General features: G+C 37.2%; 3 protein-coding genes across 3 annotated transcripts; 2 read left to right on the top strand and 1 right to left on the bottom strand.

The window, feature by feature from the left end:
• Positions 1-4821: 4821 nt before the first annotated feature.
• GCK72_016174 (uncharacterized protein) lies at positions 4822-5474 on the top strand (the record flags this gene model as incomplete). Its single annotated transcript, XM_053731367.1, has 2 exons — positions 4822-5306; positions 5351-5474. The coding sequence occupies 2 exons, from the start codon at positions 4822-4824 to the stop codon at positions 5472-5474; spliced, it is 609 nt and encodes a 202-aa protein (XP_053586139.1).
• Positions 5475-7353: 1879 nt separating this feature from the next.
• On the bottom strand, positions 7354-8006 carry GCK72_016173 (uncharacterized protein; the record flags this gene model as incomplete). The annotated part of the gene is made up of 2 exons (XM_053731366.1): positions 7354-7477; positions 7522-8006. 2 exons carry the CDS (start codon positions 8004-8006, stop codon positions 7354-7356), a joined length of 609 nt encoding a protein of 202 aa, XP_053586138.1.
• A 7837-nt stretch (positions 8007-15843) lies between these two features.
• Positions 15844-16415, top strand: GCK72_016172 (uncharacterized protein; the record flags this gene model as incomplete). The annotated part of the gene is made up of 2 exons (XM_053731365.1): positions 15844-16265; positions 16313-16415. The coding sequence occupies 2 exons, from the start codon at positions 15844-15846 to the stop codon at positions 16413-16415; spliced, it is 525 nt and encodes a 174-aa protein (XP_053586137.1).
• Positions 16416-22586: the final 6171 nt, after the last annotated feature.

Raw genomic sequence — 22586 nt, 5'->3', positions numbered from 1 at the left:
AAGTATTGCCAATCGGATGTTCGCATTCTCACGTTAACATTGATGTCTTTCATTGAGGTTAGTAAATTGTTTCAACCTGTTAGTATTTTTGTTTTTACAGATGTGTGAATCGACTTTCAATGGTTGGAACCCAATTGTCAATGGATGTACTATAGCTTCCTATGTTATGTTCGTATTGAAGCACGAATACATCAAGAAGGGAGATGTTGGATATACTCCCGAGAATGGCTATGGAGGGGGAAATAATTCAATGTTAGCGTTAAAGTATATCCAATGGCTTGAGAAAATAGATCCAACACTACATTTGAAGTACAAATTACGTGGAGGAGAAGTTAAAATCAAAGCTAATGGACATTCTTACTTTGCTGACGCTTTCAATGAGACCACAAATGAAGTTTTTGAGGTATATTTTCATTTTAGATACAAACCCATTCCATTTACACACACACAGACCCAAGGAAGACTGACCCTCACAGCAAGTGAGGTGAAGGAAACCTTTTTCTCTGTATCGAATAATATTATTTTTCATGTAATTTTTTCAGATTTACGGATGTGTATGGCACGGGTGCCCAAAGTGTTATCCGGATCGTGACAAGAAATGTCCAATGAGGCCCGACAAAACAATGGAAGCTTTGTATAAGGAAACGATGAAGAGAGAAGAAGATATTCTAAATGAGGGATTTAATCTAAATTCTGTTTGGGAATGTGAAATATACGAGCAGATGGAAAAAGATAGAGAGATGCAAAAATTCTTTGAGCTAGTAAGTTTTCAAACAAATAGGCTAAACATAAAGTTTTCTTCAGAACAAGTACGATCAAAGACTCAAACCACGCGAAGCATTGTATGGAGGAAGAACACAGGCATTTCGATCAATGGCAGTTGCGATTGAAGACATACTTCTAAATTATTATGATTTCAATAGTTTATACCCATATCTCAATGCAGGAGGTACAGCTTACCCACGAGGAAACCCAATTGTGGTCGATAAGGACTTTCCCAATACTGATGAACCATTAAAACTTAAAGGTATGCATATTTTTCCTATTCTTACTAACATTTACATTATAGGAATTGTGTTTTGTGATGTACTACCCACACAAGACGCAGCCATGGGGTATTTACCGCAGAAAATAATGAAGAAGCTCATGTTTGTTCTCTGTAGAACTTGTGCGAATAATCAGAATATTGAAGGAAAATGTACACATACCAAGGTCTCTGAAAGATTTTTGACTGGCGTATGGTGCACAGATGAGTTGAACAAGGCAGTTTCAAAGGGGTACAAAGTGCTCAAGTACCATGAAATCTGGCATTGGCCAGAAGAGGCTTGGGTCAAAGGAGGATTCTTTGCCGATTACATCAAACCTCTATTGAAATTGAAACACGAAAGTAGTGGATGGCCAAAGGAAAATATGACGGATGAGGAAAAGAAAGCATACATCGCAAGAATATGGGAGATGGATAAAGTCAAACTGGATCCCTTGAAGATCATAAAAAACAAAGCATTGCGAAGCCTGTGCAAAATATTCCTCAATTCCGCATGGGGTAAGTAGAAATCTATTGTCTTCTAATGTTATTCCTTTTTCAGGAAAATTTGCACAAAACCCAATGAAAGTTGAGACAAGACTCATCTACAACAGTGATGGACTTGCAATGGCCAATTTTTTCAACGATCCCAACTTTGAACCAACCGGACTGCTTCCTTATGGCGAACACAAGCATTTCATCTCAAGAAGACCCAAGAAAGACTTTCTCAAGACATCACCATTCACAAATCTTGCTATTGCGGCAATCACAACATGTGCGGCCAGGTTGAGACTCACTGAAGCTATAGAGAGAGTTGGAATCAAGAATATGATTTATTGCGGTATGTGAGTAAATGTAACACAAATACAACTATTATTTTTAGACACTGACTCTGTGATTTTCAAACAGAAGAAAGGCAGTGATCCTCTCGGGGACCTCAAGGGAGATAATTTAGGTTACTTAACGAACGAAATCCCACCAGGGAATGAGTTGGTTGAAGTCGTTGCAATGGCTCCAAAGGTTTATGCTTTGAAGATAAGAGACAAGGACGGCAACTACAGCTATACAGTAAAAGCAAAAGGAATGTGTTTGAACAGTGGCAACACTGGAAGTATCAACTTTGACACTATGAAAGAAAGTGTAGGTATCAGTTCTATGATCGTTGACAAACGTATTCTTTTCAGATGAATGCATTCATTCGAGATGGCGTAGCAACTCCCATGGAAGGCGAGATGTTAACGTTCAAAAGAGGAGATAATGCATTAGATGGCCTTTGGACCTTCAGATTGAAGAAGACTCTCAACCCTCGAATGGACAAGGGACACTACGTTGATGGTGTTGTAGCACCATTCGGACAAATATCAGGAGATATACAATTAATTAATGATTATCCTTTCTAACATTGTAAATAAATATTGTAGAGACAAAACATTTGTACACATTTCATACACAATCTACACAATCTACGCACAATGTTTGCACAAAAAATATATTGAAAAACAATCTATGCACAATCTCAAAACAAAAATTTTGCAGAGACACAATCTATGCACAATCTCAAAATATACAGAAATCAGTGTGAAATCTTACAAAAATTGAGAAAAAACAACACGTTTATCAGATTTTCAAAGCTTTTTAGTCAGTTTTTCATGTGAGCATGTCTGATTTCACGACATATGTATGCATATATCAACGTTTTAGTAATTTAACCTGAACATATACTCATTTTAAAGGCATAGCCATACATACAGGTCTATATTTTGATCCATATACATGCACTTTTACAATATTTCGGTGTATATGCACACGTTTTTGATATATTTCGGTGTATACGCACACGTTTTCACAATATTTCAGTGCATATGCAGACATTTTCATAATTGTTTAATGTATATGCGTACATTGTTTGCATTATTTTAGTGTATACGCACAGATTTTCACAATACTTTAGTGTATATACACCCATTTTCACAATATTTTGATACATACGCACAGATTTTTAAAATATTTTGATCCATATGCGTAGATTTTCGCAATACTTTGGTGTATATGCACCCATTTTCACAATATTTTAGTTGTATATACATACATTTCAACATTATTCTGAGGTATACGCACAGATTTTTGCAATATTTCTGTGTATATACACATGTTTTCAAGATATTTTGGTGTAAATGCACACACTATCACAATGTTTTAGGTGTATATGCACACTTTCTACTTTATTTTTGGTGTATGCACACATATTTCTCACATTATTTTAGTGTATACGCACAGGTTTTACAATGTTTTGTTGTATATGCGCAGATTTTCACGAAAATTTGAAACAAATCTAAACATTTTACTCTATTTTCATGTATGTCTACACATTTTTTGCCTACAAGTCTACATTTTTTCGTGCACGTGCACACATTTATTAGTTGTTTTTCTTTTTTTTTCATGTAAGATTGCCTGATTTCACGACATTTGTATGCATACATACCACCGTTTTAGTGATTTATTCTGAACATATACCCATTTTTACGGTGTTTCCATACATACACACCCACTTTTTGTGTATATGCACACACTTTCTCAGTTTTTATTAATTCTGATATAGGCATTTCACGATATTTTGATACAATTCTAGCCATTTTACTCTATTTTTATGCGTCGGCACACGTTTTAGGCTATTTTCCGTGCACATACACACATTTTTCGTGCACGTACATACATTTTACGTGTATATCTACCCTTTTTCCGTGTATTTCTACATATTTTCGTGCATTTCCACAGATTTTTCGTAAATGCCCACAGATTTTTCGTGTATTCCTACACTTGTTTCGTATATGCACACATATTTTTCGTGCGTATACACACATTTTTATGTATGAATACAACTTTTTTGTGTATGTCTTCTAGTTTTTACATATACGCCTACAAATTTTTCGTGTATTCCTATATATTTTCGTACATTTCCACAGATTTTTCATGTATGCCTGCATATTCTTAGGGTATGCCTACATATTCTTCGGGTATACCTACATATTTTTCATGCATACCTGCATATTTTTCATGGATGCTTACACTTTTTCGCGAAAGCCTGCATATTTTTGCCTATGTCTACACTTTTTTCTCTATAGGATTATGTTTTTCAATCTTTTGAGATGATACTCGAGCTTCAATATGGCGGCAACGTTTCTTTTTAACAATATTTACCGTGATAAACACTAACGTATTCATATTACGAAGTACTTGTCATCATATTACCGCTTCATGCAAAGAAAGCTGATGATACGGGCGCGCATTTTTGCATCTAGGGATGCTTTCCGAGGAAGATGTTTAGTGTTTGTTCATCAACAAATGCCTAAGTTCAGTCGTAAAAGCTTCATACTTTTATCAATAACCACTTATATTTGCTATCGCTTTTATCTATATGGATCTTTTCTTTGCATTAGGTAGTCACGGTATATTACATTTTTTCATGGACATATACTTACAGAGCATCAGCATACTACTATCTTCTATTCTATCAACAAAAACACTAAGGTGTAGTTTTTCAATGATGGTTTGATAATCTATTTCAGGTACAAGATATGCAACCAACACTATGTATCCTTGAAGAAATATGTGTGTACAGAATAGAACTAAATAGGGTAGCGACAATTTCCAGAAAGGAGAAGGGTTTTTGACCTAAGCACTTTCTCTGCGTCTCTAACTCTCTCACATTCAGCTACTCAAGGACTATTTTGTGCCATTCCGTATTTTTAACGTCATTGTGATTGGTGATCTATTTCATAGGCTCTCGTCGTATTATTATGGATTCCTGTGAGGATTTTGATATGTGTGAGGACTTGGACAGATCAGATATGTACTTGCCAACAAAGAAAGAGGATAACTCAAAACCATGCAATCATCAAGAGATTGAAGACCGTTTTCGTGAATTCAAGCAATCAACATACAAAGAAATTCACCAGATGTCGTGTGCTTTGAAGAAAGTTGGATATTCTCCTTTGTGTCCAGACGTCAAACGACGAACAGATTTGGATTATATTCGCGAATGTTTGGATCGAATGACTGCTGACCAAGCTGTGTTTTACAGCCGAGCTGGTGAAGTATTGGTAGGGTGCTACGTCACTCCATTACGTCCGACTGAAGTTCAATGTGGCCAAGGAAATCTTAACCTTTGTCAGTATTTTGCTGATAAATGGTGCTATAACATTGATGACAACCAGTATGTAGTGATCAACGGATGTGGGGCTGCTTATCCTGTGTCAGAGCTGTTCATTGTCAGAGTTCCAAGGTAACTACACTTCTTTTAATTAGAAAATATAATAGTTTTTACAGACCTGAAGCTATGCAAAACGATAAAGAGGTTCGTGCTCAGAAGAAACGAGACAGCGGCATGAGATGGTCCATACCTTCATCGGATACTTCTGGGGCTCGAGGAATTCTACGTCCTACCAAGTGATATGATATTGTCAAATTGATGAATAATTGATCTTTATGTATATGTTTTGTGTGCTTACTCCTACTTGTTAATAATGTATCAATTGTACACGAATAATGCAACGATTTCAGTTATATAACTTTTCTATAATGCCTAAAACTGTGTTGAATAAAGAACTATACATAATGTGAAGTTGAAAGAAACAACTATAAAAATGCGGTCTTTACCACAAAGTCATCGAAAATAAAAAGAACTGACAGGTCTTTAAATCAAATGGGTTTGAAACATATGCATACTTTATCAAAAGTCAGTGGAGGTCTTCTAACCCATATGCATTATTCGTCGACATAATTATAACATATAACCCCAATAAATGATCATAGCCAGAATTTGTGTGCACTTTCGGAGATTGTTAAAGACAAAAAGGGTAATTTTTGAAGAAAGTACGAGGAACGGTAACTCAAATAGGTGCAAAGTCAAATAGCCGCATTGCGATATAATAAGCTCAGGAGAACACACGAAACCTATGTTTCAATATAAATTTAGCAAAATATTAGTATTTAGAAATAACTTTCATTGAAAAAATCATTCAATTTATGAGTTTTTGTCATGAATACTCATTTTTGCAACTCAAAACAACACGCAAAAAGACATAGACCCGCGATATTCTCCCGCAATTGTAAGGGTGAGGAGAAGGGGGGTCCTGTTTTTTTTGGCACTGTGTGAGATAGAGTGTGTAAAGACGATGTGCCCCGGTTTTTTGACAACGCGAATAGCGGTGAGTAGTATGGGGGTAAGGATCCGGGAAGGGGAAGGTCCCCCTAACAGCTGTTCCCCGCACGACACCCCCCAACCCAGCGGAAAAAAACAGGACCACCCTCCTCTTTTTACACACTCTCTCACCACCCCAGCGGAAAAAAACAGGACCACCCTCCTCCCCACCCCAGCGGAAAAAAAACAGGACCACCCCAGCGGAAAAAAACGGGACAACTTTCCGAAAAAAGAAGACCCGCTGGGGGGTTCCCGTTTTTTTCTGCTGGGGTGAGGAGGAGGGTGGCCCGGTATGCTTCCGCTTTGGTGGATGAGAGAGTGTGAAAAAAGAGGAGGGCGTCCCCCTTCCATCCTTACCCCCATACTACTCACCGCTATTCGCGTTGTCAAAAAACCGGGGCACATCGTCTTTACACACTCTATCTCACACAGTGCCAAAAAAAACAGGACCCCCCTTCTCCTCACCCTTACAATTGCGGGAGAATATCGCGGGTCTATGTCTTTTTGCGTGTTGTTTTGAGTTGCAAAAATGAGTATTCATGACAAAAACTCATAAATTGAATGATTTTTTCAATGAAAGTTATTTCTAAATACTAATATTTTGCTAAATTTATATTGAAACATAGGTTTCGTGTGTTCTCCTGAGCTTATTATATCGCAATGCGGCTATTTGACTTTGCACCTATTTGAGTTACCGTTCCTCGTACTTTCTTCAAAAATTACCCTTTTTGTCTTTAACAATCTCCGAAAGTGCACACAAATTCTGGCTATGATCATTTATTGGGGTTATATGTTATAATTATGTCGACGAATAATGCATATGGGTTAGAAGACCTCCACTGACTTTTGATAAAGTATGCATATGTTTCAAACCCATTTGATTTAAAGACCTGTCAGTTCTTTTTATTTTCGATGACTTTGTGGTAAAGACCGCATTTTTATAGTTGTTTCTTTCAACTTCACATTATGTATAGTTCTTTATTCAACACAGTTTTAGGCATTATAGAAAAGTTATATAACTGAAATCGTTGCATTATTCGTGTACAATTGATACATTATTAACAAGTAGGAGTAAGCACACAAAACATATACATAAAGATCAATTATTCATCAATTTGACAATATCATATCACTTGGTAGGACGTAGAATTCCTCGAGCCCCAGAAGTATCCGATGAAGGTATGGACCATCTCATGCCGCTGTCTCGTTTCTTCTGAGCACGAACCTCTTTATCGTTTTGCATAGCTTCAGGTCTGTAAAAACTATTATATTTTCTAATTAAAAGAAGTGTAGTTACCTTGGAACTCTGACAATGAACAGCTCTGACACAGGATAAGCAGCCCCACATCCGTTGATCACTACATACTGGTTGTCATCAATGTTATAGCACCATTTATCAGCAAAATACTGACAAAGGTTAAGATTTCCTTGGCCACATTGAACTTCAGTCGGACGTAATGGAGTGACGTAGCACCCTACCAATACTTCACCAGCTCGGCTGTAAAACACAGCTTGGTCAGCAGTCATTCGATCCAAACATTCGCGAATATAATCCAAATCTGTTCGTCGTTTGACGTCTGGACACAAAGGAGAATATCCAACTTTCTTCAAAGCACACGACATCTGGTGAATTTCTTTGTATGTTGATTGCTTGAATTCACGAAAACGGTCTTCAATCTCTTGATGATTGCATGGTTTTGAGTTATCCTCTTTCTTTGTTGGCAAGTACATATCTGATCTGTCCAAGTCCTCACACATATCAAAATCCTCACAGGAATCCATAATAATACGACGAGAGCCTATGAAATAGATCACCAATCACAATGACGTTAAAAATACGGAATGGCACAAAATAGTCCTTGAGTAGCTGAATGTGAGAGAGTTAGAGACGCAGAGAAAGTGCTTAGGTCAAAAACCCTTCTCCTTTCTGGAAATTGTCGCTACCCTATTTAGTTCTATTCTGTACACACATATTTCTTCAAGGATACATAGTGTTGGTTGCATATCTTGTACCTGAAATAGATTATCAAACCATCATTGAAAAACTACACCTTAGTGTTTTTGTTGATAGAATAGAAGATAGTAGTATGCTGATGCTCTGTAAGTATATGTCCATGAAAAAATGTAATATACCGTGACTACCTAATGCAAAGAAAAGATCCATATAGATAAAAGCGATAGCAAATATAAGTGGTTATTGATAAAAGTATGAAGCTTTTACGACTGAACTTAGGCATTTGTTGATGAACAAACACTAAACATCTTCCTCGGAAAGCATCCCTAGATGCAAAAATGCGCGCCCGTATCATCAGCTTTCTTTGCATGAAGCGGTAATATGATGACAAGTACTTCGTAATATGAATACGTTAGTGTTTATCACGGTAAATATTGTTAAAAAGAAACGTTGCCGCCATATTGAAGCTCGAGTATCATCTCAAAAGATTGAAAAACATAATCCTATAGAGAAAAAAGTGTAGACATAGGCAAAAATATGCAGGCTTTCGCGAAAAAGTGTAAGCATCCATGAAAAATATGCAGGTATGCATGAAAAATATGTAGGTATACCCGAAGAATATGTAGGCATACCCTAAGAATATGCAGGCATACATGAAAAATCTGTGGAAATGTACGAAAATATATAGGAATACACGAAAAATTTGTAGGCGTATATGTAAAAACTAGAAGACATACACAAAAAAGTTGTATTCATACATAAAAATGTGTGTATACGCACGAAAAATATGTGTGCATATACGAAACAAGTGTAGGAATACACGAAAAATCTGTGGGCATTTACGAAAAATCTGTGGAAATGCACGAAAATATGTAGAAATACACGGAAAAAGGGTAGATATACACGTAAAATGTATGTACGTGCACGAAAAATGTGTGTATGTGCACGGAAAATAGCCTAAAACGTGTGCCGACGCATAAAAATAGAGTAAAATGGCTAGAATTGTATCAAAATATCGTGAAATGCCTATATCAGAATTAATAAAAACTGAGAAAGTGTGTGCATATACACAAAAAGTGGGTGTGTATGTATGGAAACACCGTAAAAATGGGTATATGTTCAGAATAAATCACTAAAACGGTGGTATGTATGCATACAAATGTCGTGAAATCAGGCAATCTTACATGAAAAAAAAAGAAAAACAACTAATAAATGTGTGCACGTGCACGAAAAAATGTAGACTTGTAGGCAAAAAATGTGTAGACATACATGAAAATAGAGTAAAATGTTTAGATTTGTTTCAAATTTTCGTGAAAATCTGCGCATATACAACAAAACATTGTAAAACCTGTGCGTATACACTAAAATAATGTGAGAAATATGTGTGCATACACCAAAAATAAAGTAGAAAGTGTGCATATACACCTAAAACATTGTGATAGTGTGTGCATTTACACCAAAATATCTTGAAAACATGTGTATATACACAGAAATATTGCAAAAATCTGTGCGTATACCTCAGAATAATGTTGAAATGTATGTATATACAACTAAAATATTGTGAAAATGGGTGCATATACACCAAAGTATTGCGAAAATCTACGCATATGGATCAAAATATTTTAAAAATCTGTGCGTATGTATCAAAATATTGTGAAAATGGGTGTATATACACTAAAGTATTGTGAAAATCTGTGCGTATACACTAAAATAATGCAAACAATGTACGCATATACATTAAACAATTATGAAAATGTCTGCATATGCACTGAAATATTGTGAAAACGTGTGCGTATACACCGAAATATATCAAAAACGTGTGCATATACACCGAAATATTGTAAAAGTGCATGTATATGGATCAAAATATAGACCTGTATGTATGGCTATGCCTTTAAAATGAGTATATGTTCAGGTTAAATTACTAAAACGTTGATATATGCATACATATGTCGTGAAATCAGACATGCTCACATGAAAAACTGACTAAAAAGCTTTGAAAATCTGATAAACGTGTTGTTTTTTCTCAATTTTTGTAAGATTTCACACTGATTTCTGTATATTTTGAGATTGTGCATAGATTGTGTCTCTGCAAAATTTTTGTTTTGAGATTGTGCATAGATTGTTTTTCAATATATTTTTTGTGCAAACATTGTGCGTAGATTGTGTAGATTGTGTATGAAATGTGTACAAATGTTTTGTCTCTACAATATTTATTTACAATGTTAGAAAGGATAATCATTAATTAATTGTATATCTCCTGATATTTGTCCGAATGGTGCTACAACACCATCAACGTAGTGTCCCTTGTCCATTCGAGGGTTGAGAGTCTTCTTCAATCTGAAGGTCCAAAGGCCATCTAATGCATTATCTCCTCTTTTGAACGTTAACATCTCGCCTTCCATGGGAGTTGCTACGCCATCTCGAATGAATGCATTCATCTGAAAAGAATACGTTTGTCAACGATCATAGAACTGATACCTACACTTTCTTTCATAGTGTCAAAGTTGATACTTCCAGTGTTGCCACTGTTCAAACACATTCCTTTTGCTTTTACTGTATAGCTGTAGTTGCCGTCCTTGTCTCTTATCTTCAAAGCATAAACCTTTGGAGCCATTGCAACGACTTCAACCAACTCATTCCCTGGTGGGATTTCGTTCGTTAAGTAACCTAAATTATCTCCCTTGAGGTCCCCGAGAGGATCACTGCCTTTCTTCTGTTTGAAAATCACAGAGTCAGTGTCTAAAAATAATAGTTGTATTTGTGTTACATTTACTCACATACCGCAATAAATCATATTCTTGATTCCAACTCTCTCTATAGCTTCAGTGAGTCTCAACCTGGCCGCACATGTTGTGATTGCCGCAATAGCAAGATTTGTGAATGGTGATGTCTTGAGAAAGTCTTTCTTGGGTCTTCTTGAGATGAAATGCTTGTGTTCGCCATAAGGAAGCAGTCCGGTTGGTTCAAAGTTGGGATCGTTGAAAAAATTGGCCATTGCAAGTCCATCACTGTTGTAGATGAGTCTTGTCTCAACTTTCATTGGGTTTTGTGCAAATTTTCCTGAAAAAGGAATAACATTAGAAGACAATAGATTTCTACTTACCCCATGCGGAATTGAGGAATATTTTGCACAGGCTTCGCAATGCTTTGTTTTTTATGATCTTCAAGGGATCCAGTTTGACTTTATCCATCTCCCATATTCTTGCGATGTATGCTTTCTTTTCCTCATCCGTCATATTTTCCTTTGGCCATCCACTACTTTCGTGTTTCAATTTCAATAGAGGTTTGATGTAATCGGCAAAGAATCCTCCTTTGACCCAAGCCTCTTCTGGCCAATGCCAGATTTCATGGTACTTGAGCACTTTGTACCCCTTTGAAACTGCCTTGTTCAACTCATCTGTGCACCATACGCCAGTCAAAAATCTTTCAGAGACCTTGGTATGTGTACATTTTCCTTCAATATTCTGATTATTCGCACAAGTTCTACAGAGAACAAACATGAGCTTCTTCATTATTTTCTGCGGTAAATACCCCATGGCTGCGTCTTGTGTGGGTAGTACATCACAAAACACAATTCCTATAATGTAAATGTTAGTAAGAATAGGAAAAATATGCATACCTTTAAGTTTTAATGGTTCATCAGTATTGGGAAAGTCCTTATCGACCACAATTGGGTTTCCTCGTGGGTAAGCTGTACCTCCTGCATTGAGATATGGGTATAAACTATTGAAATCATAATAATTTAGAAGTATGTCTTCAATCGCAACTGCCATTGATCGAAATGCCTGTGTTCTTCCTCCATACAATGCTTCGCGTGGTTTGAGTCTTTGATCGTACTTGTTCTGAAGAAAACTTTATGTTTAGCCTATTTGTTTGAAAACTTACTAGCTCAAAGAATTTTTGCATCTCTCTATCTTTTTCCATCTGCTCGTATATTTCACATTCCCAAACAGAATTTAGATTAAATCCCTCATTTAGAATATCTTCTTCTCTCTTCATCGTTTCCTTATACAAAGCTTCCATTGTTTTGTCGGGCCTCATTGGACATTTCTTGTCACGATCCGGATAACACTTTGGGCACCCGTGCCATACACATCCGTAAATCTGAAAAAATTACATGAAAAATAATATTATTCGATACAGAGAAAAAGGTTTCCTTCACCTCACTTGCTGTGAGGGTCAGTCTTCCTTGGGTCTGTGTGTGTGTAAATGGAATGGGTTTGTATCTAAAATGAAAATATACCTCAAAAACTTCATTTGTGGTCTCATTGAAAGCGTCAGCAAAGTAAGAATGTCCATTAGCTTTGATTTTAACTTCTCCTCCACGTAATTTGTACTTCAAATGTAGTGTTGGATCTATTTTCTCAAGCCATTGGATATACTTTAACGCTAACATTGAATTATTTCCCCCTCCATAGCCATTCTCGGGAGTATATCCAACATCTCCCTTCTTGATGTATTCGTGCTTCAATACGAACATAACATAGGAAGCTATAGTACATCCATTGACAATTGGGTTCCAACCATTGAAAGTCGATTCACACATCTGTAAAAACAAAAATACTAACAGGTTGAAACAATTTACTAACCTCAATGAAAGACATCAATGTTAACGTGAGAATGCGAACATCCGATTGGCAATACTTTAGCAGCTCATCATGTAACTTGAATCCATCATGGTAACACTTTTCATACCAGTCATCAAATTCTTTCTTTGTAGAAGGTGCCATGAACTGTGGGCTGTAGTATTCCTTCGATGGCAACGTTTTCAATTCTTTATCGTAATTGTCCGGATGATTGTATAAGTGGGGAAAGAAACCTTTTGCCTCGCCCTCCAGGCCAAAAGCTCCAGGCATTTTGGCTAGTCCCATTTGCAAGTATTGGAAAGAATCACGAAAATGCAACTTTCTTTTCTCATATTCAAACTCTGCCGTTATGATTGTCATCCCATTCAATAAAATTTTTGGTTCTTTTGCCTTTGTGCCTCCTTGCCTATCGAGCTCTGCTAACAACATAACATGGTCATACCTGAAAATATCTTGGAAGTTGAAAATGTTTTATTACTGAAACATACCTTCCACCATTGTGTGCTATAACGTAAGCACCAGCTGCTCGTGGATTATGTAGCAAGAAATCTGCAAAACTGGCTAATGGAGAATCGTGTTTGTTATTTTTGAATGGTGGAAAATTCTTGTAGCTGTAGGTCCATGGTTGGGCGCATAATTGACATCCTTCCTCTCCTCGGCAATCACTGCAGATCATTCTTACACAAATAAAGTTGGGTTTGTGTTTGGGACCTCTTTCGATATGTCCTGGAAAAAGGAAAGTGTATACTTTGAATGTTTACGTCCTTACCTTCGAATAATCCCGACTCTGCCACAATGCATTCCATATCATACACGATAATAGCCCATTGTTTTTGGTTTTCTTGCTTCCTCAACTTTTCCTTCTCGTCAGGGACATGGTGAGCACAAGTATGCCCCTTCAACGCTTTCTCCCTGCATATAGGACAGTATGCTTTTGCGTCACATACGTGTGTTTCTCCACGAATCCTCTCTGATCTATCAATCAAATTACACTTTTCGCATCTGTAAGACATTACTAATGTTTGTCTAATTGCTTAGCTACCTGCTATATTTCTTGCAATGTGGCAATCCCTTCTTTGATTTTGCAGTGAGATGTGCGTCAAAACACATTTTACTTCGAAAGTAAATATTACAAAAGCTGCAATAAATGTTCTCATCTTCTTGTTTGCATCCTGTGGCCCCACATCTCTTGCACTTGGCTTTGCATTTTCGATAATGATAGTCGTCGTCGAAAGTAGAGCATTGATAACAAAACCTGAAAATAAAAATAGTTTATTACAATAAATTGGTAACTTACCTTGATGCATGTTTTCCTTTGGTGTGATTCACATGTTCATAATGTCCCTCATAATAAAATAAACCAATAAATCCTTCACCATCAGGATTGAATCGCTTTTCTTCAGTTGGGACGGCCTGATGTTTGTTTGCAGTCCACAATATTATTTGATAGTTTGAAAGATAATTTGCAAGCTCCACAAGGTCTTTTCGACCATGTTCTTCTTTGTTCACATCCATCCCTGCATCCGCCAAAAGCTGTCTGGCAAGCTTTCCTTGTGCTTCACTTTTGAATGTTTGAGTTCTCTGTAAAACACACATATTACAACCAATCAAAGAATATAAAAGTACCTCTGGTCTTACGAGACTTCGATAAAACTTTTCCATTTTCTGTTTTTGGTCTACGTTTGTCGTGGTTTGTATATCACTCTCCAGTTTTCCTAGTGCAAGTGCTTTTGGTAGACAATGACTCGTTCCCGTGATCCTGCATAGGCTAACACCAAAATGTTGTTTCTGTTATAAAATATATTATCGTTTGACAAATGAGAGTAAGCCTTACCAGTAGCGTTTTTCTTATTTTTTCAATTTTATCGGATTTCCGAGAACCTCGTGTCCCTCTGCCTCGTAGTTGTGATTGCTTATCCTTGAAAACGTTCATAGCAACAGTAAAACTTTCATCTAAGCGGAGCTCTTTGTTAGATTGCATCTGCTTGGCAATCTCATTCATTATCACTCCTCCATCAGCCACTGCATACGTTTTGTGGGTTACAAAGAAACCATCTCTATCGGTATACCCATCATGGTTCAGTCTGTAAACGTTCTTCTTATGATTTGAAATTATGATAAAACTTACTGAAGCCAATATTTGGTTGTTTTCAGATTTCCTCCTGATTTTTTGAGCATTCTACGAATAAAAATGTCCAAGAGTTTGGCCACATGTTGATGAAGTATCGTGTTGTCTTTTACTTTATCAAGATTGATGAATTTCATTCTGACAGTGTCCGCAATCAGAAACTGGTTGTTGTGTCTTCGAAAATGTGGTTCATTAGAAGTTATAACATTTTCTGTGAAGAACTCTTCTTCCTCGGGTGTTGGAAAGGTCTCGCTTCTTTCAAAGTCTCGTAATTGCATTTTTCGCTGCGGTCCTTTGCCATCTAAAATGAATAATTGAAATTTTTTATGTTTCTCATTATCACTCACGTCTTTGTGTCGAAACTATTCTGGCTGGCTTAGATTGTCTTTTCTTTTCTTCTAAAAATCCTCCTTGATTCTGAACTGAACTAGTTGATGGTTGATATTTTCTCTTCTTGTCCGTTCTTGTGTGGTCTACGTTTTCTTCTTCTTTTTCATGTGATCGACTTTCTGGTTTTGTCTTTTTTGTCTTTGGTTCAAGACTAGTTGGTGGAGGGGCTCCTCCTCGTGAATTGTGAGCGTTTAGCGTTTTGCGTTTCATAACTGAAAAAGAAAGGATGAAAAAAGGATGAATGAACGGCCGAGAGAAAAGGAAAAGAAATGAAAAATGAGAGCTCAAAAATAGGTCACCATTTACCATCCGGTAAAAAGATGAAAATGAGCCACAGATTATGAATATCTCAAATCACTCTCTGCAAACGTCAGCTGTTACTTTTTGGTTGATGACGTCATCACTAACTTTTATTTTGTTTTCTTCGTCTCTCCTTTTCATACTCTCTCGTTCTATGGTTTTAAACGAAAAATTGTCATTCGTGATTTATTACGTGATAGTGGTAGGTGACCTGTTTCTGAGTTCTGTCTTTTCTATAATTGTTTTCCAGATTTTCTAATGCCTCCAAAGTTATCCGGTAAACGTGGAAAACGATGCAATTGCATGGACCCTCTTCGGGACGTTCGATCAAAGTATACAAGTCAATGCAAGATATTTTGTACTTTTCGTGAAATAAGATATCGTGGTGGTTTGGGCATACGATGTGAACTCCTTCAGGATTTGGAAACTATACGATTCATAATTGATGACCAATTGGGAAAAGATGAAGCAATTTTCCACTTTAGAGACGGTCGAATTCTTGAATACAGTGATGTGATTGCTAAATGTCCAAGTGAAGTTCCCTCGATTCAAGACGGTGTTAATTTGCTTGAATTTTACAACAACAAGCTCAAGAAGAATATTACTGATGAACAATTTGTTCTGATGGATAAGCAAGGGAGATACCATCCTATTTCTGAACTGTTTATTGCCAAAGTTCCGTAAGTAACTATCGATATATTTGTCAACACTTTTTCAAATCTTTCAGAACACCGTGCTCCTCCTGTCAAAACCTGCCACAGTCCCCATCAACTCCACAGCTCCCAACAACCAACTTTCCGAAATCAAATGAAGATACCCAGAAAGTCTGAATAATAATATTATATGATCATTTCCAATGTCTTTTTTTTTTTTTTTTTTGTTTTTTTTTTTGTATATACAATATTTAAAAACGGTAAAATGTTGAGAATTAATGAAAAAACAATAAAGTTTTAATCGCTAGCATTTGAATGTGACTCACAAACATGGAAGCGTCTTCTCTGTGGATGCGTCATACAAATGTCAAATGAGAATTTTCAATCGGTGTATGAAAAAGACCCCCTTGTAAGAGAATAAACCACACTTACTTATGCCCTCGACTCGCACAATCCTTGCCTGGTTGTGTGAGATGAGGAGTCGCTCACAATTTTAACAACATAGAAGATAAAACAAAAAATTTTTACCCATCAGGTTTTACATGGTTGTGCCTTTCCTACGATCATCATTATCAGATCAAACATTGAGTGAAAATTGATAGAAAGCCTGGCCATGAACTTGACAAAACGTGTAAATTTGGAGATCTGTCCTATGTGCCTAGAACGCGCGAGAACCTCCAAAAAGAGATGGACTCTGTGGGCCTCACATTACCCTCACTTGATGTTCACATGACGGAAAGTCAAGTCTACGGGTCACGGCTCAAAGTTTCATGATAGTGAGTGGTTTCGTCTATCTAAGCAACCTTGAATCTGGCGCCAGATCTCACAGAAGAGAACCCCATGGCGAAATTAACTACATCTGAGGATGGGCTGGGCGGTGTAAATTTAACCATATGACCCAATAGCTAGAACCAGCTGGCGCACCTTCGACGTCTTTTTGAGCTCCTATTCTGAGCCAGTGAGCGTGTGAGAATCCACTGAGCCTAGTATTTGATTGTAGGTGACTGGTCAACTCACAACATAATATCTCGTGGTAAAATTATCACCACCAAGAGGGCGGTTCAAATGCGGTTAATTTACCCATATGATCCCATAGGTCGGGTCAGATGGGGCATATTCGACACATTTTCGTGCTCTTTTTCCTCATGCTCTGACCATGTCTCTGACCAACTTGCGAACTCGAGCCCCACGCTTATACCGTCATTCACTAAGTCAGAGGGTAAATTTATCACCATGGGGGGTAAAATTTACACACCTATCTACTTTGGTTTGTTGCTTCAGCTGGATGAATCTAATCCACTCATCATGGATAGCCGCCAATGTGACGGTCTCCTTCTTTCTTTCGCTCTGCTCAGCCCACTGCATCAGATATGCCTTTGCGGCAGCGTCCCCTGGACTATCCAACCCTCGAAGGAACAAGAACACAGACCAATCATCAGAGGTCATGGTTGACAGTTTCGCGTCTAGAACGGCTTCACTGATCTTGTTACTATACTCCAATGGGCCATGGAATAGTCCCGGCGAGCGGCTTATCTGTAGGCATTCTTGTCGTCGAATCATCATGCTTCGATGAGATCCAAAAACTTTATTGAGCGATGCGACTGTATCTTTGAAGGCGATTTCGTATATATCACCCGAATCTCTTTGAGAATCAACATATCTGTGGAACGTAGATTCCTCTAACGCTCCTAACAATAACCGAACTTTTTCTCTTTCCGTCAGATCCTTTCCGTCTTCTGTGATGGTCAACTCGTTACGCGTTATCCACTTCCGGAATGCGTCCGGCTCGTCCAGAATGAACTGAAACTTTGGGATCCGACGAGCCAGATCTCCCATGAGACGAGCGCTGTACCCCGATCGCAACGGTGTGGTTGTGATAGCGTCCCCTCCCAGATTCGATTCGGACCCCCCAGTCGCGCGCGCCAAACTCTCCCGCAATAACTTGTTTTCTTCGAGTTGCCTCCTGTTAACCTCAGTAGAGACTTCGATCTGCTCGCGAAAAGCTCTCAGAGTTTCTGTTAACTCTTTAGCCATAATCATTTTTTCGTCCCCCATAATACCTTATTTTTCTTGCAAATCCTGATCGCCAATGTTATGTCGTGAGGAAGAGTAGAATAGAGAGTGATAGACAGAATAATAGTTTACTTGAGCACAGGTTTCTTAGTGTAGGAAACCAAGGAATAATCAATAATTAAGAGTTCAATACTACGTAGAAGTTCACGTCACGTTAATGCCAGCGAGGGCGGCCACGTTCCTTGCCAACAAATTATAACCAGTTTTCGAGGAGAAAAGTCGACTAAAAACACTTATTTTATGAAGATAAAGTCTTTGTCTATTTAATAGTCAACAAAAAACTATATAAAATTATTTTCGATCGGCCCAATAAGCCTTTTCAAAACCAGTGGTAGAGTTCTATTTTGTAGCAGTTCTATTTTGTAGCAGTTCCATTTTGTTCAGTTCTATTTCGTGGAGTTCTATTTTAGTCAGTTATATATTGTTGCAGTTTTATTTTGTCGCAGTTCTATTTTTCCGAGTTCTAAAATCGAGTACCCCCATCTGTGTTTCCACGTGTCCGGATATCCAAAAATTGTGAAAATTCGGTCAAAAACAGCCAAATTTTACAATTTTCGTGTCTATCTGTGCGTCCGAACGTCCAGATGTCCAAGAATTATGAAATATGGGTCAAAAATCGCTAAAATTTAACGATTTTCATGACCATATGTGCGTCCGAACGCCAGATGTCCAAAAATTGTGAAAATTCGGTTAAAAACAGCCAAATTTCACAATTTTCATGTCTATCTGGTTGTCGAAAAGTCCAGATGTCCAAGAATTGTGAAATTTGGGTCGAAATCAACCAAATTTTACAATTTTCATGTCCATCTGTGAGTCTGAGTGTCCAGATGTCCAACAAATGCGGATTTTCGGTCAAAAACAGCCAAATTGAACAATTTTCAAGTCCATCTGTGTTTCCACGTGTCCAGATGTCCAAAAATTGTGAAAATTTGGTCAAAAACAGCCAAATTTTACAATTTTCATGTCCATCTGTGTTTCCACGTGTCCAGATGTCCAAAAATTGTGAAAATTTGGTCAAAAACAGCCAAATTTTACAATTTTCATGTCCATCTGTGTTTCCACGTGTCCGGATATCCAAAATTGTGAAAATTCGGTCAAAAAACAGCCAAATTTTACAATTTTCATGTCCATCTGTGTTTCCACGTGTCCAGTCTGTGTTTCCACGTGTCCAGATGTCCAAAAATTGTGAAAATTTGGTCAAAAACAGCCAAATTTTACAATTTTCATGTCCATCTGTGTTCCCACGTGTCCAGATGTCCAAAAATTGTGAATTTTCGGTCAAAAACAACCGAATTTTACAATTTTAATGTCCATCTGTGTGTCCGAATGTCCAGATGTCCAAAAATTGTGAAAATTTGGTCAAAAACAGCCAAATTTTACAATTTTCATGTCCATCTGTGTTTCCACGTGTCCGGATATCCAAAATTGTGAAAATTCGGTCAAAAACAGCCAAATTTTACAATTTTCATGTCCATCTGTGTTTCCACGTGTCCGGATATCCAAAATTGTGAAAATTCGGTCAAAAACAGCCAAATTTTACAATTTTCATGTCCATCTGTGTTTCCACGTGTCCAGATGTCCAAAAATTGTGAAAATTTGGTCAAAAACAGCCAAATTTTACAATTTTCATGTCCATCTGTGTTTCCACGTGTCCGGATATCCAAAATTGTGAAAATTCGGTCAAAAACAGCCAAATTTTACAATTTTCATGTCCATCTGTGTTTCCACGTGTCCGGATATCCAAAATTGTGAAAATTCGGTCAAAAACAGCCAAATTTTACAATTTTCATGTCCATCTGTGTTTCCACGTGTCCAGTCTGTGTTTCCACGTGTCCAGATGTCCAAAAATTGTGAAAATTTGGTCAAAAACAGCCAAATTTTACAATTTTCATGTCCATCTGTGTTCCCACGTGTCCAGATGTCCAAAAATTGTGAATTTTCGGTCAAAAACAACCGAATTTTACAATTTTCATGTCCATCTGTGTTTCCACGTGTCCAGTCTGTGTTTCCACGTGTCCAGATGTCCAAAAATTGTGAAAATTTGGTCAAAAACAGCCAAATTTTACAATTTTCATGTCCATCTGTGTTTCCACGTGTCCAGATGTCCAAAAATTGTGAAAATTCGGTCAAAAACAGCCAAATTTTACAATTTTCATGTCCATCTGTGTTTCCACGTGTCCAGATGTCCAAAAATTGTGAAAATTCGGTCAAAAACAGCCAAATTTTACAATTTTCATGTCCATCTGTGTTCCCACGTGTCCAGATGTCCAAAAATTGTGAAAATTTGGTCAAAAACAGCCAAATTTTACAATTTTCATGTCCATCTGTGTTCCCACGTGTCCAGATGTCCAAAAATTGTGAAAATTTGGTCAAAAACAGCCAAATTTTACAATTTTCATGTCCATCTGTGTTTCCACGTGTCCAGATGTCCAAAATTGTGAAAATTTGGTCAAAAACAGCCAAATTTTACAATTTTCATGTCCATCTGTGTTCCCACGTGTCCAGATGTCCAAAAATTGTGAAAATTTGGTCAAAAAACAGCCAAATTTTACAATTTTCATGTCCATCTGTGTTTCCACGTGTCCAGATGTCCAAAAATTGTGAAAATTTGGTCAAAAACAGCCAAATTTTACAATTTTCATGTCCATCTGTGTTTCCACGTGTCCAGATGTCCAAAAATTGTGAAAATTTGGTCAAAAACAGCCAAATTTTACAATTTTCATGTCCATCTGTGTTCCCACGTGTCCAGATGTCCAAAAATTGTGAAAATTCGGTCAAAAACAGCCAAATTTTACAATTTTCATGTCCATCTGTGTTTCCACGTGTCCGGATATCCAAAATTGTGAAAATTTGGTCAAAAACAGCCAAATTTTACAATTTTCATGTCCATCTGTGTTTCCACGTGTCCAGTCTGTGTTTCCACGTGTCCAGATGTCCAAAAATTGTGAAAATTTGGTCAAAAACAGCCAAATTTTACAATTTTCATGTCCATCTGTGTTTCCACGTGTCCGGATATCCAAAATTGTGAAAATTCGGTCAAAAACAGCCAAATTTTACAATTTTCATGTCCATCTGTGTGTCCGAATGTCCAGATGTCCAAAAATTGTGAAAATTTGGTCAAAAACAGCCAAATTTTACAATTTTCATGTCCATCTGTGTTTCCACGTGTCCGGATATCCAAAATTGTGAAAATTCGGTCAAAAACAGCCAAATTTTACAATTTTCATGTCCATCTGTGTTTCCACGTGTCCGGATATCCAAAATTGTGAAAATTCGGTCAAAAACAGCCAAATTTTACAATTTTCATGTCCATCTGTGTTTCCACGTGTCCGGATATCCAAAATTGTGAAAATTTGGTCAAAAACAGCCAAATTTTACAATTTTCATGTCCATCTGTGTTTCCACGTGTCCGGATATCCAAAATTGTGAAAATTTGGTCAAAAACAGCCAAATTTTACAATTTTCATGTCCATCTGTGTTTCCACGTGTCCGGATATCCAAAATTGTGAAAATTCGGTCAAAAACAGCCAAATTTTACAATTTTCATGTCCATCTGTGTTTCCACGTGTCCGGATATCCAAAATTGTGAAAATTCGGTCAAAAACAGCCAAATTTTACAATTTTCATGTCCATCTGTGTTTCCACGTGTCCGGATATCCAAAATTGTGAAAATTCGGTCAAAAACAGCCAAATTTTACAATTTTCATGTCCATCTGTGTGTCCGAATGTCCAGATGTCCAAAAATTGTGAAAATTTGGTCAAAAACAGCCAAATTTTACAATTTTCATGTCCATCTGTGTTTCCACGTGTCCGGATATCCAAAATTGTGAAAATTCGGTCAAAAACAGCCAAATTTTACAATTTTCATGTCCATCTGTGTTTCCACGTGTCCAGATGTCCAAAAATTGTGAATTTTCGGTCAAAAACAACCGAATTTTACAATTTTAATGTCCATCTGTGTGTCCGAATGTCCAGATGTCCAAAAATTGTGAAAATTTGGTCAAAACAGCCAAATTTTACAATTTTCATGTCCATCTGTGTTTCCACGTGTCCGGATATCCAAAATTGTGAAAATTCGGTCAAAAACAGCCAAATTTTACAATTTTCATGTCCATCTGTGTTTCCACGTGTCCAGATGTCCAAAAATTGTGAAAATTCGGTCAAAAACAGCCAAATTTTACAATTTTCATGTCCATCTGTGTTTCCACGTGTCCGGATATCCAAAATTGTGAAAATTCGGTCAAAAACAGCCAAATTTTACAATTTTCATGTCCA

The sequence above is a fragment of the Caenorhabditis remanei genome, chromosome IV (genome assembly GCF_010183535.1).
Source record: "Caenorhabditis remanei strain PX506 chromosome IV, whole genome shotgun sequence".
NCBI lineage: Eukaryota > Metazoa > Nematoda > Chromadorea > Rhabditida > Rhabditidae > Caenorhabditis > Caenorhabditis remanei.
This window is presented reverse-complemented; position numbering and strand designations above follow the sequence as displayed.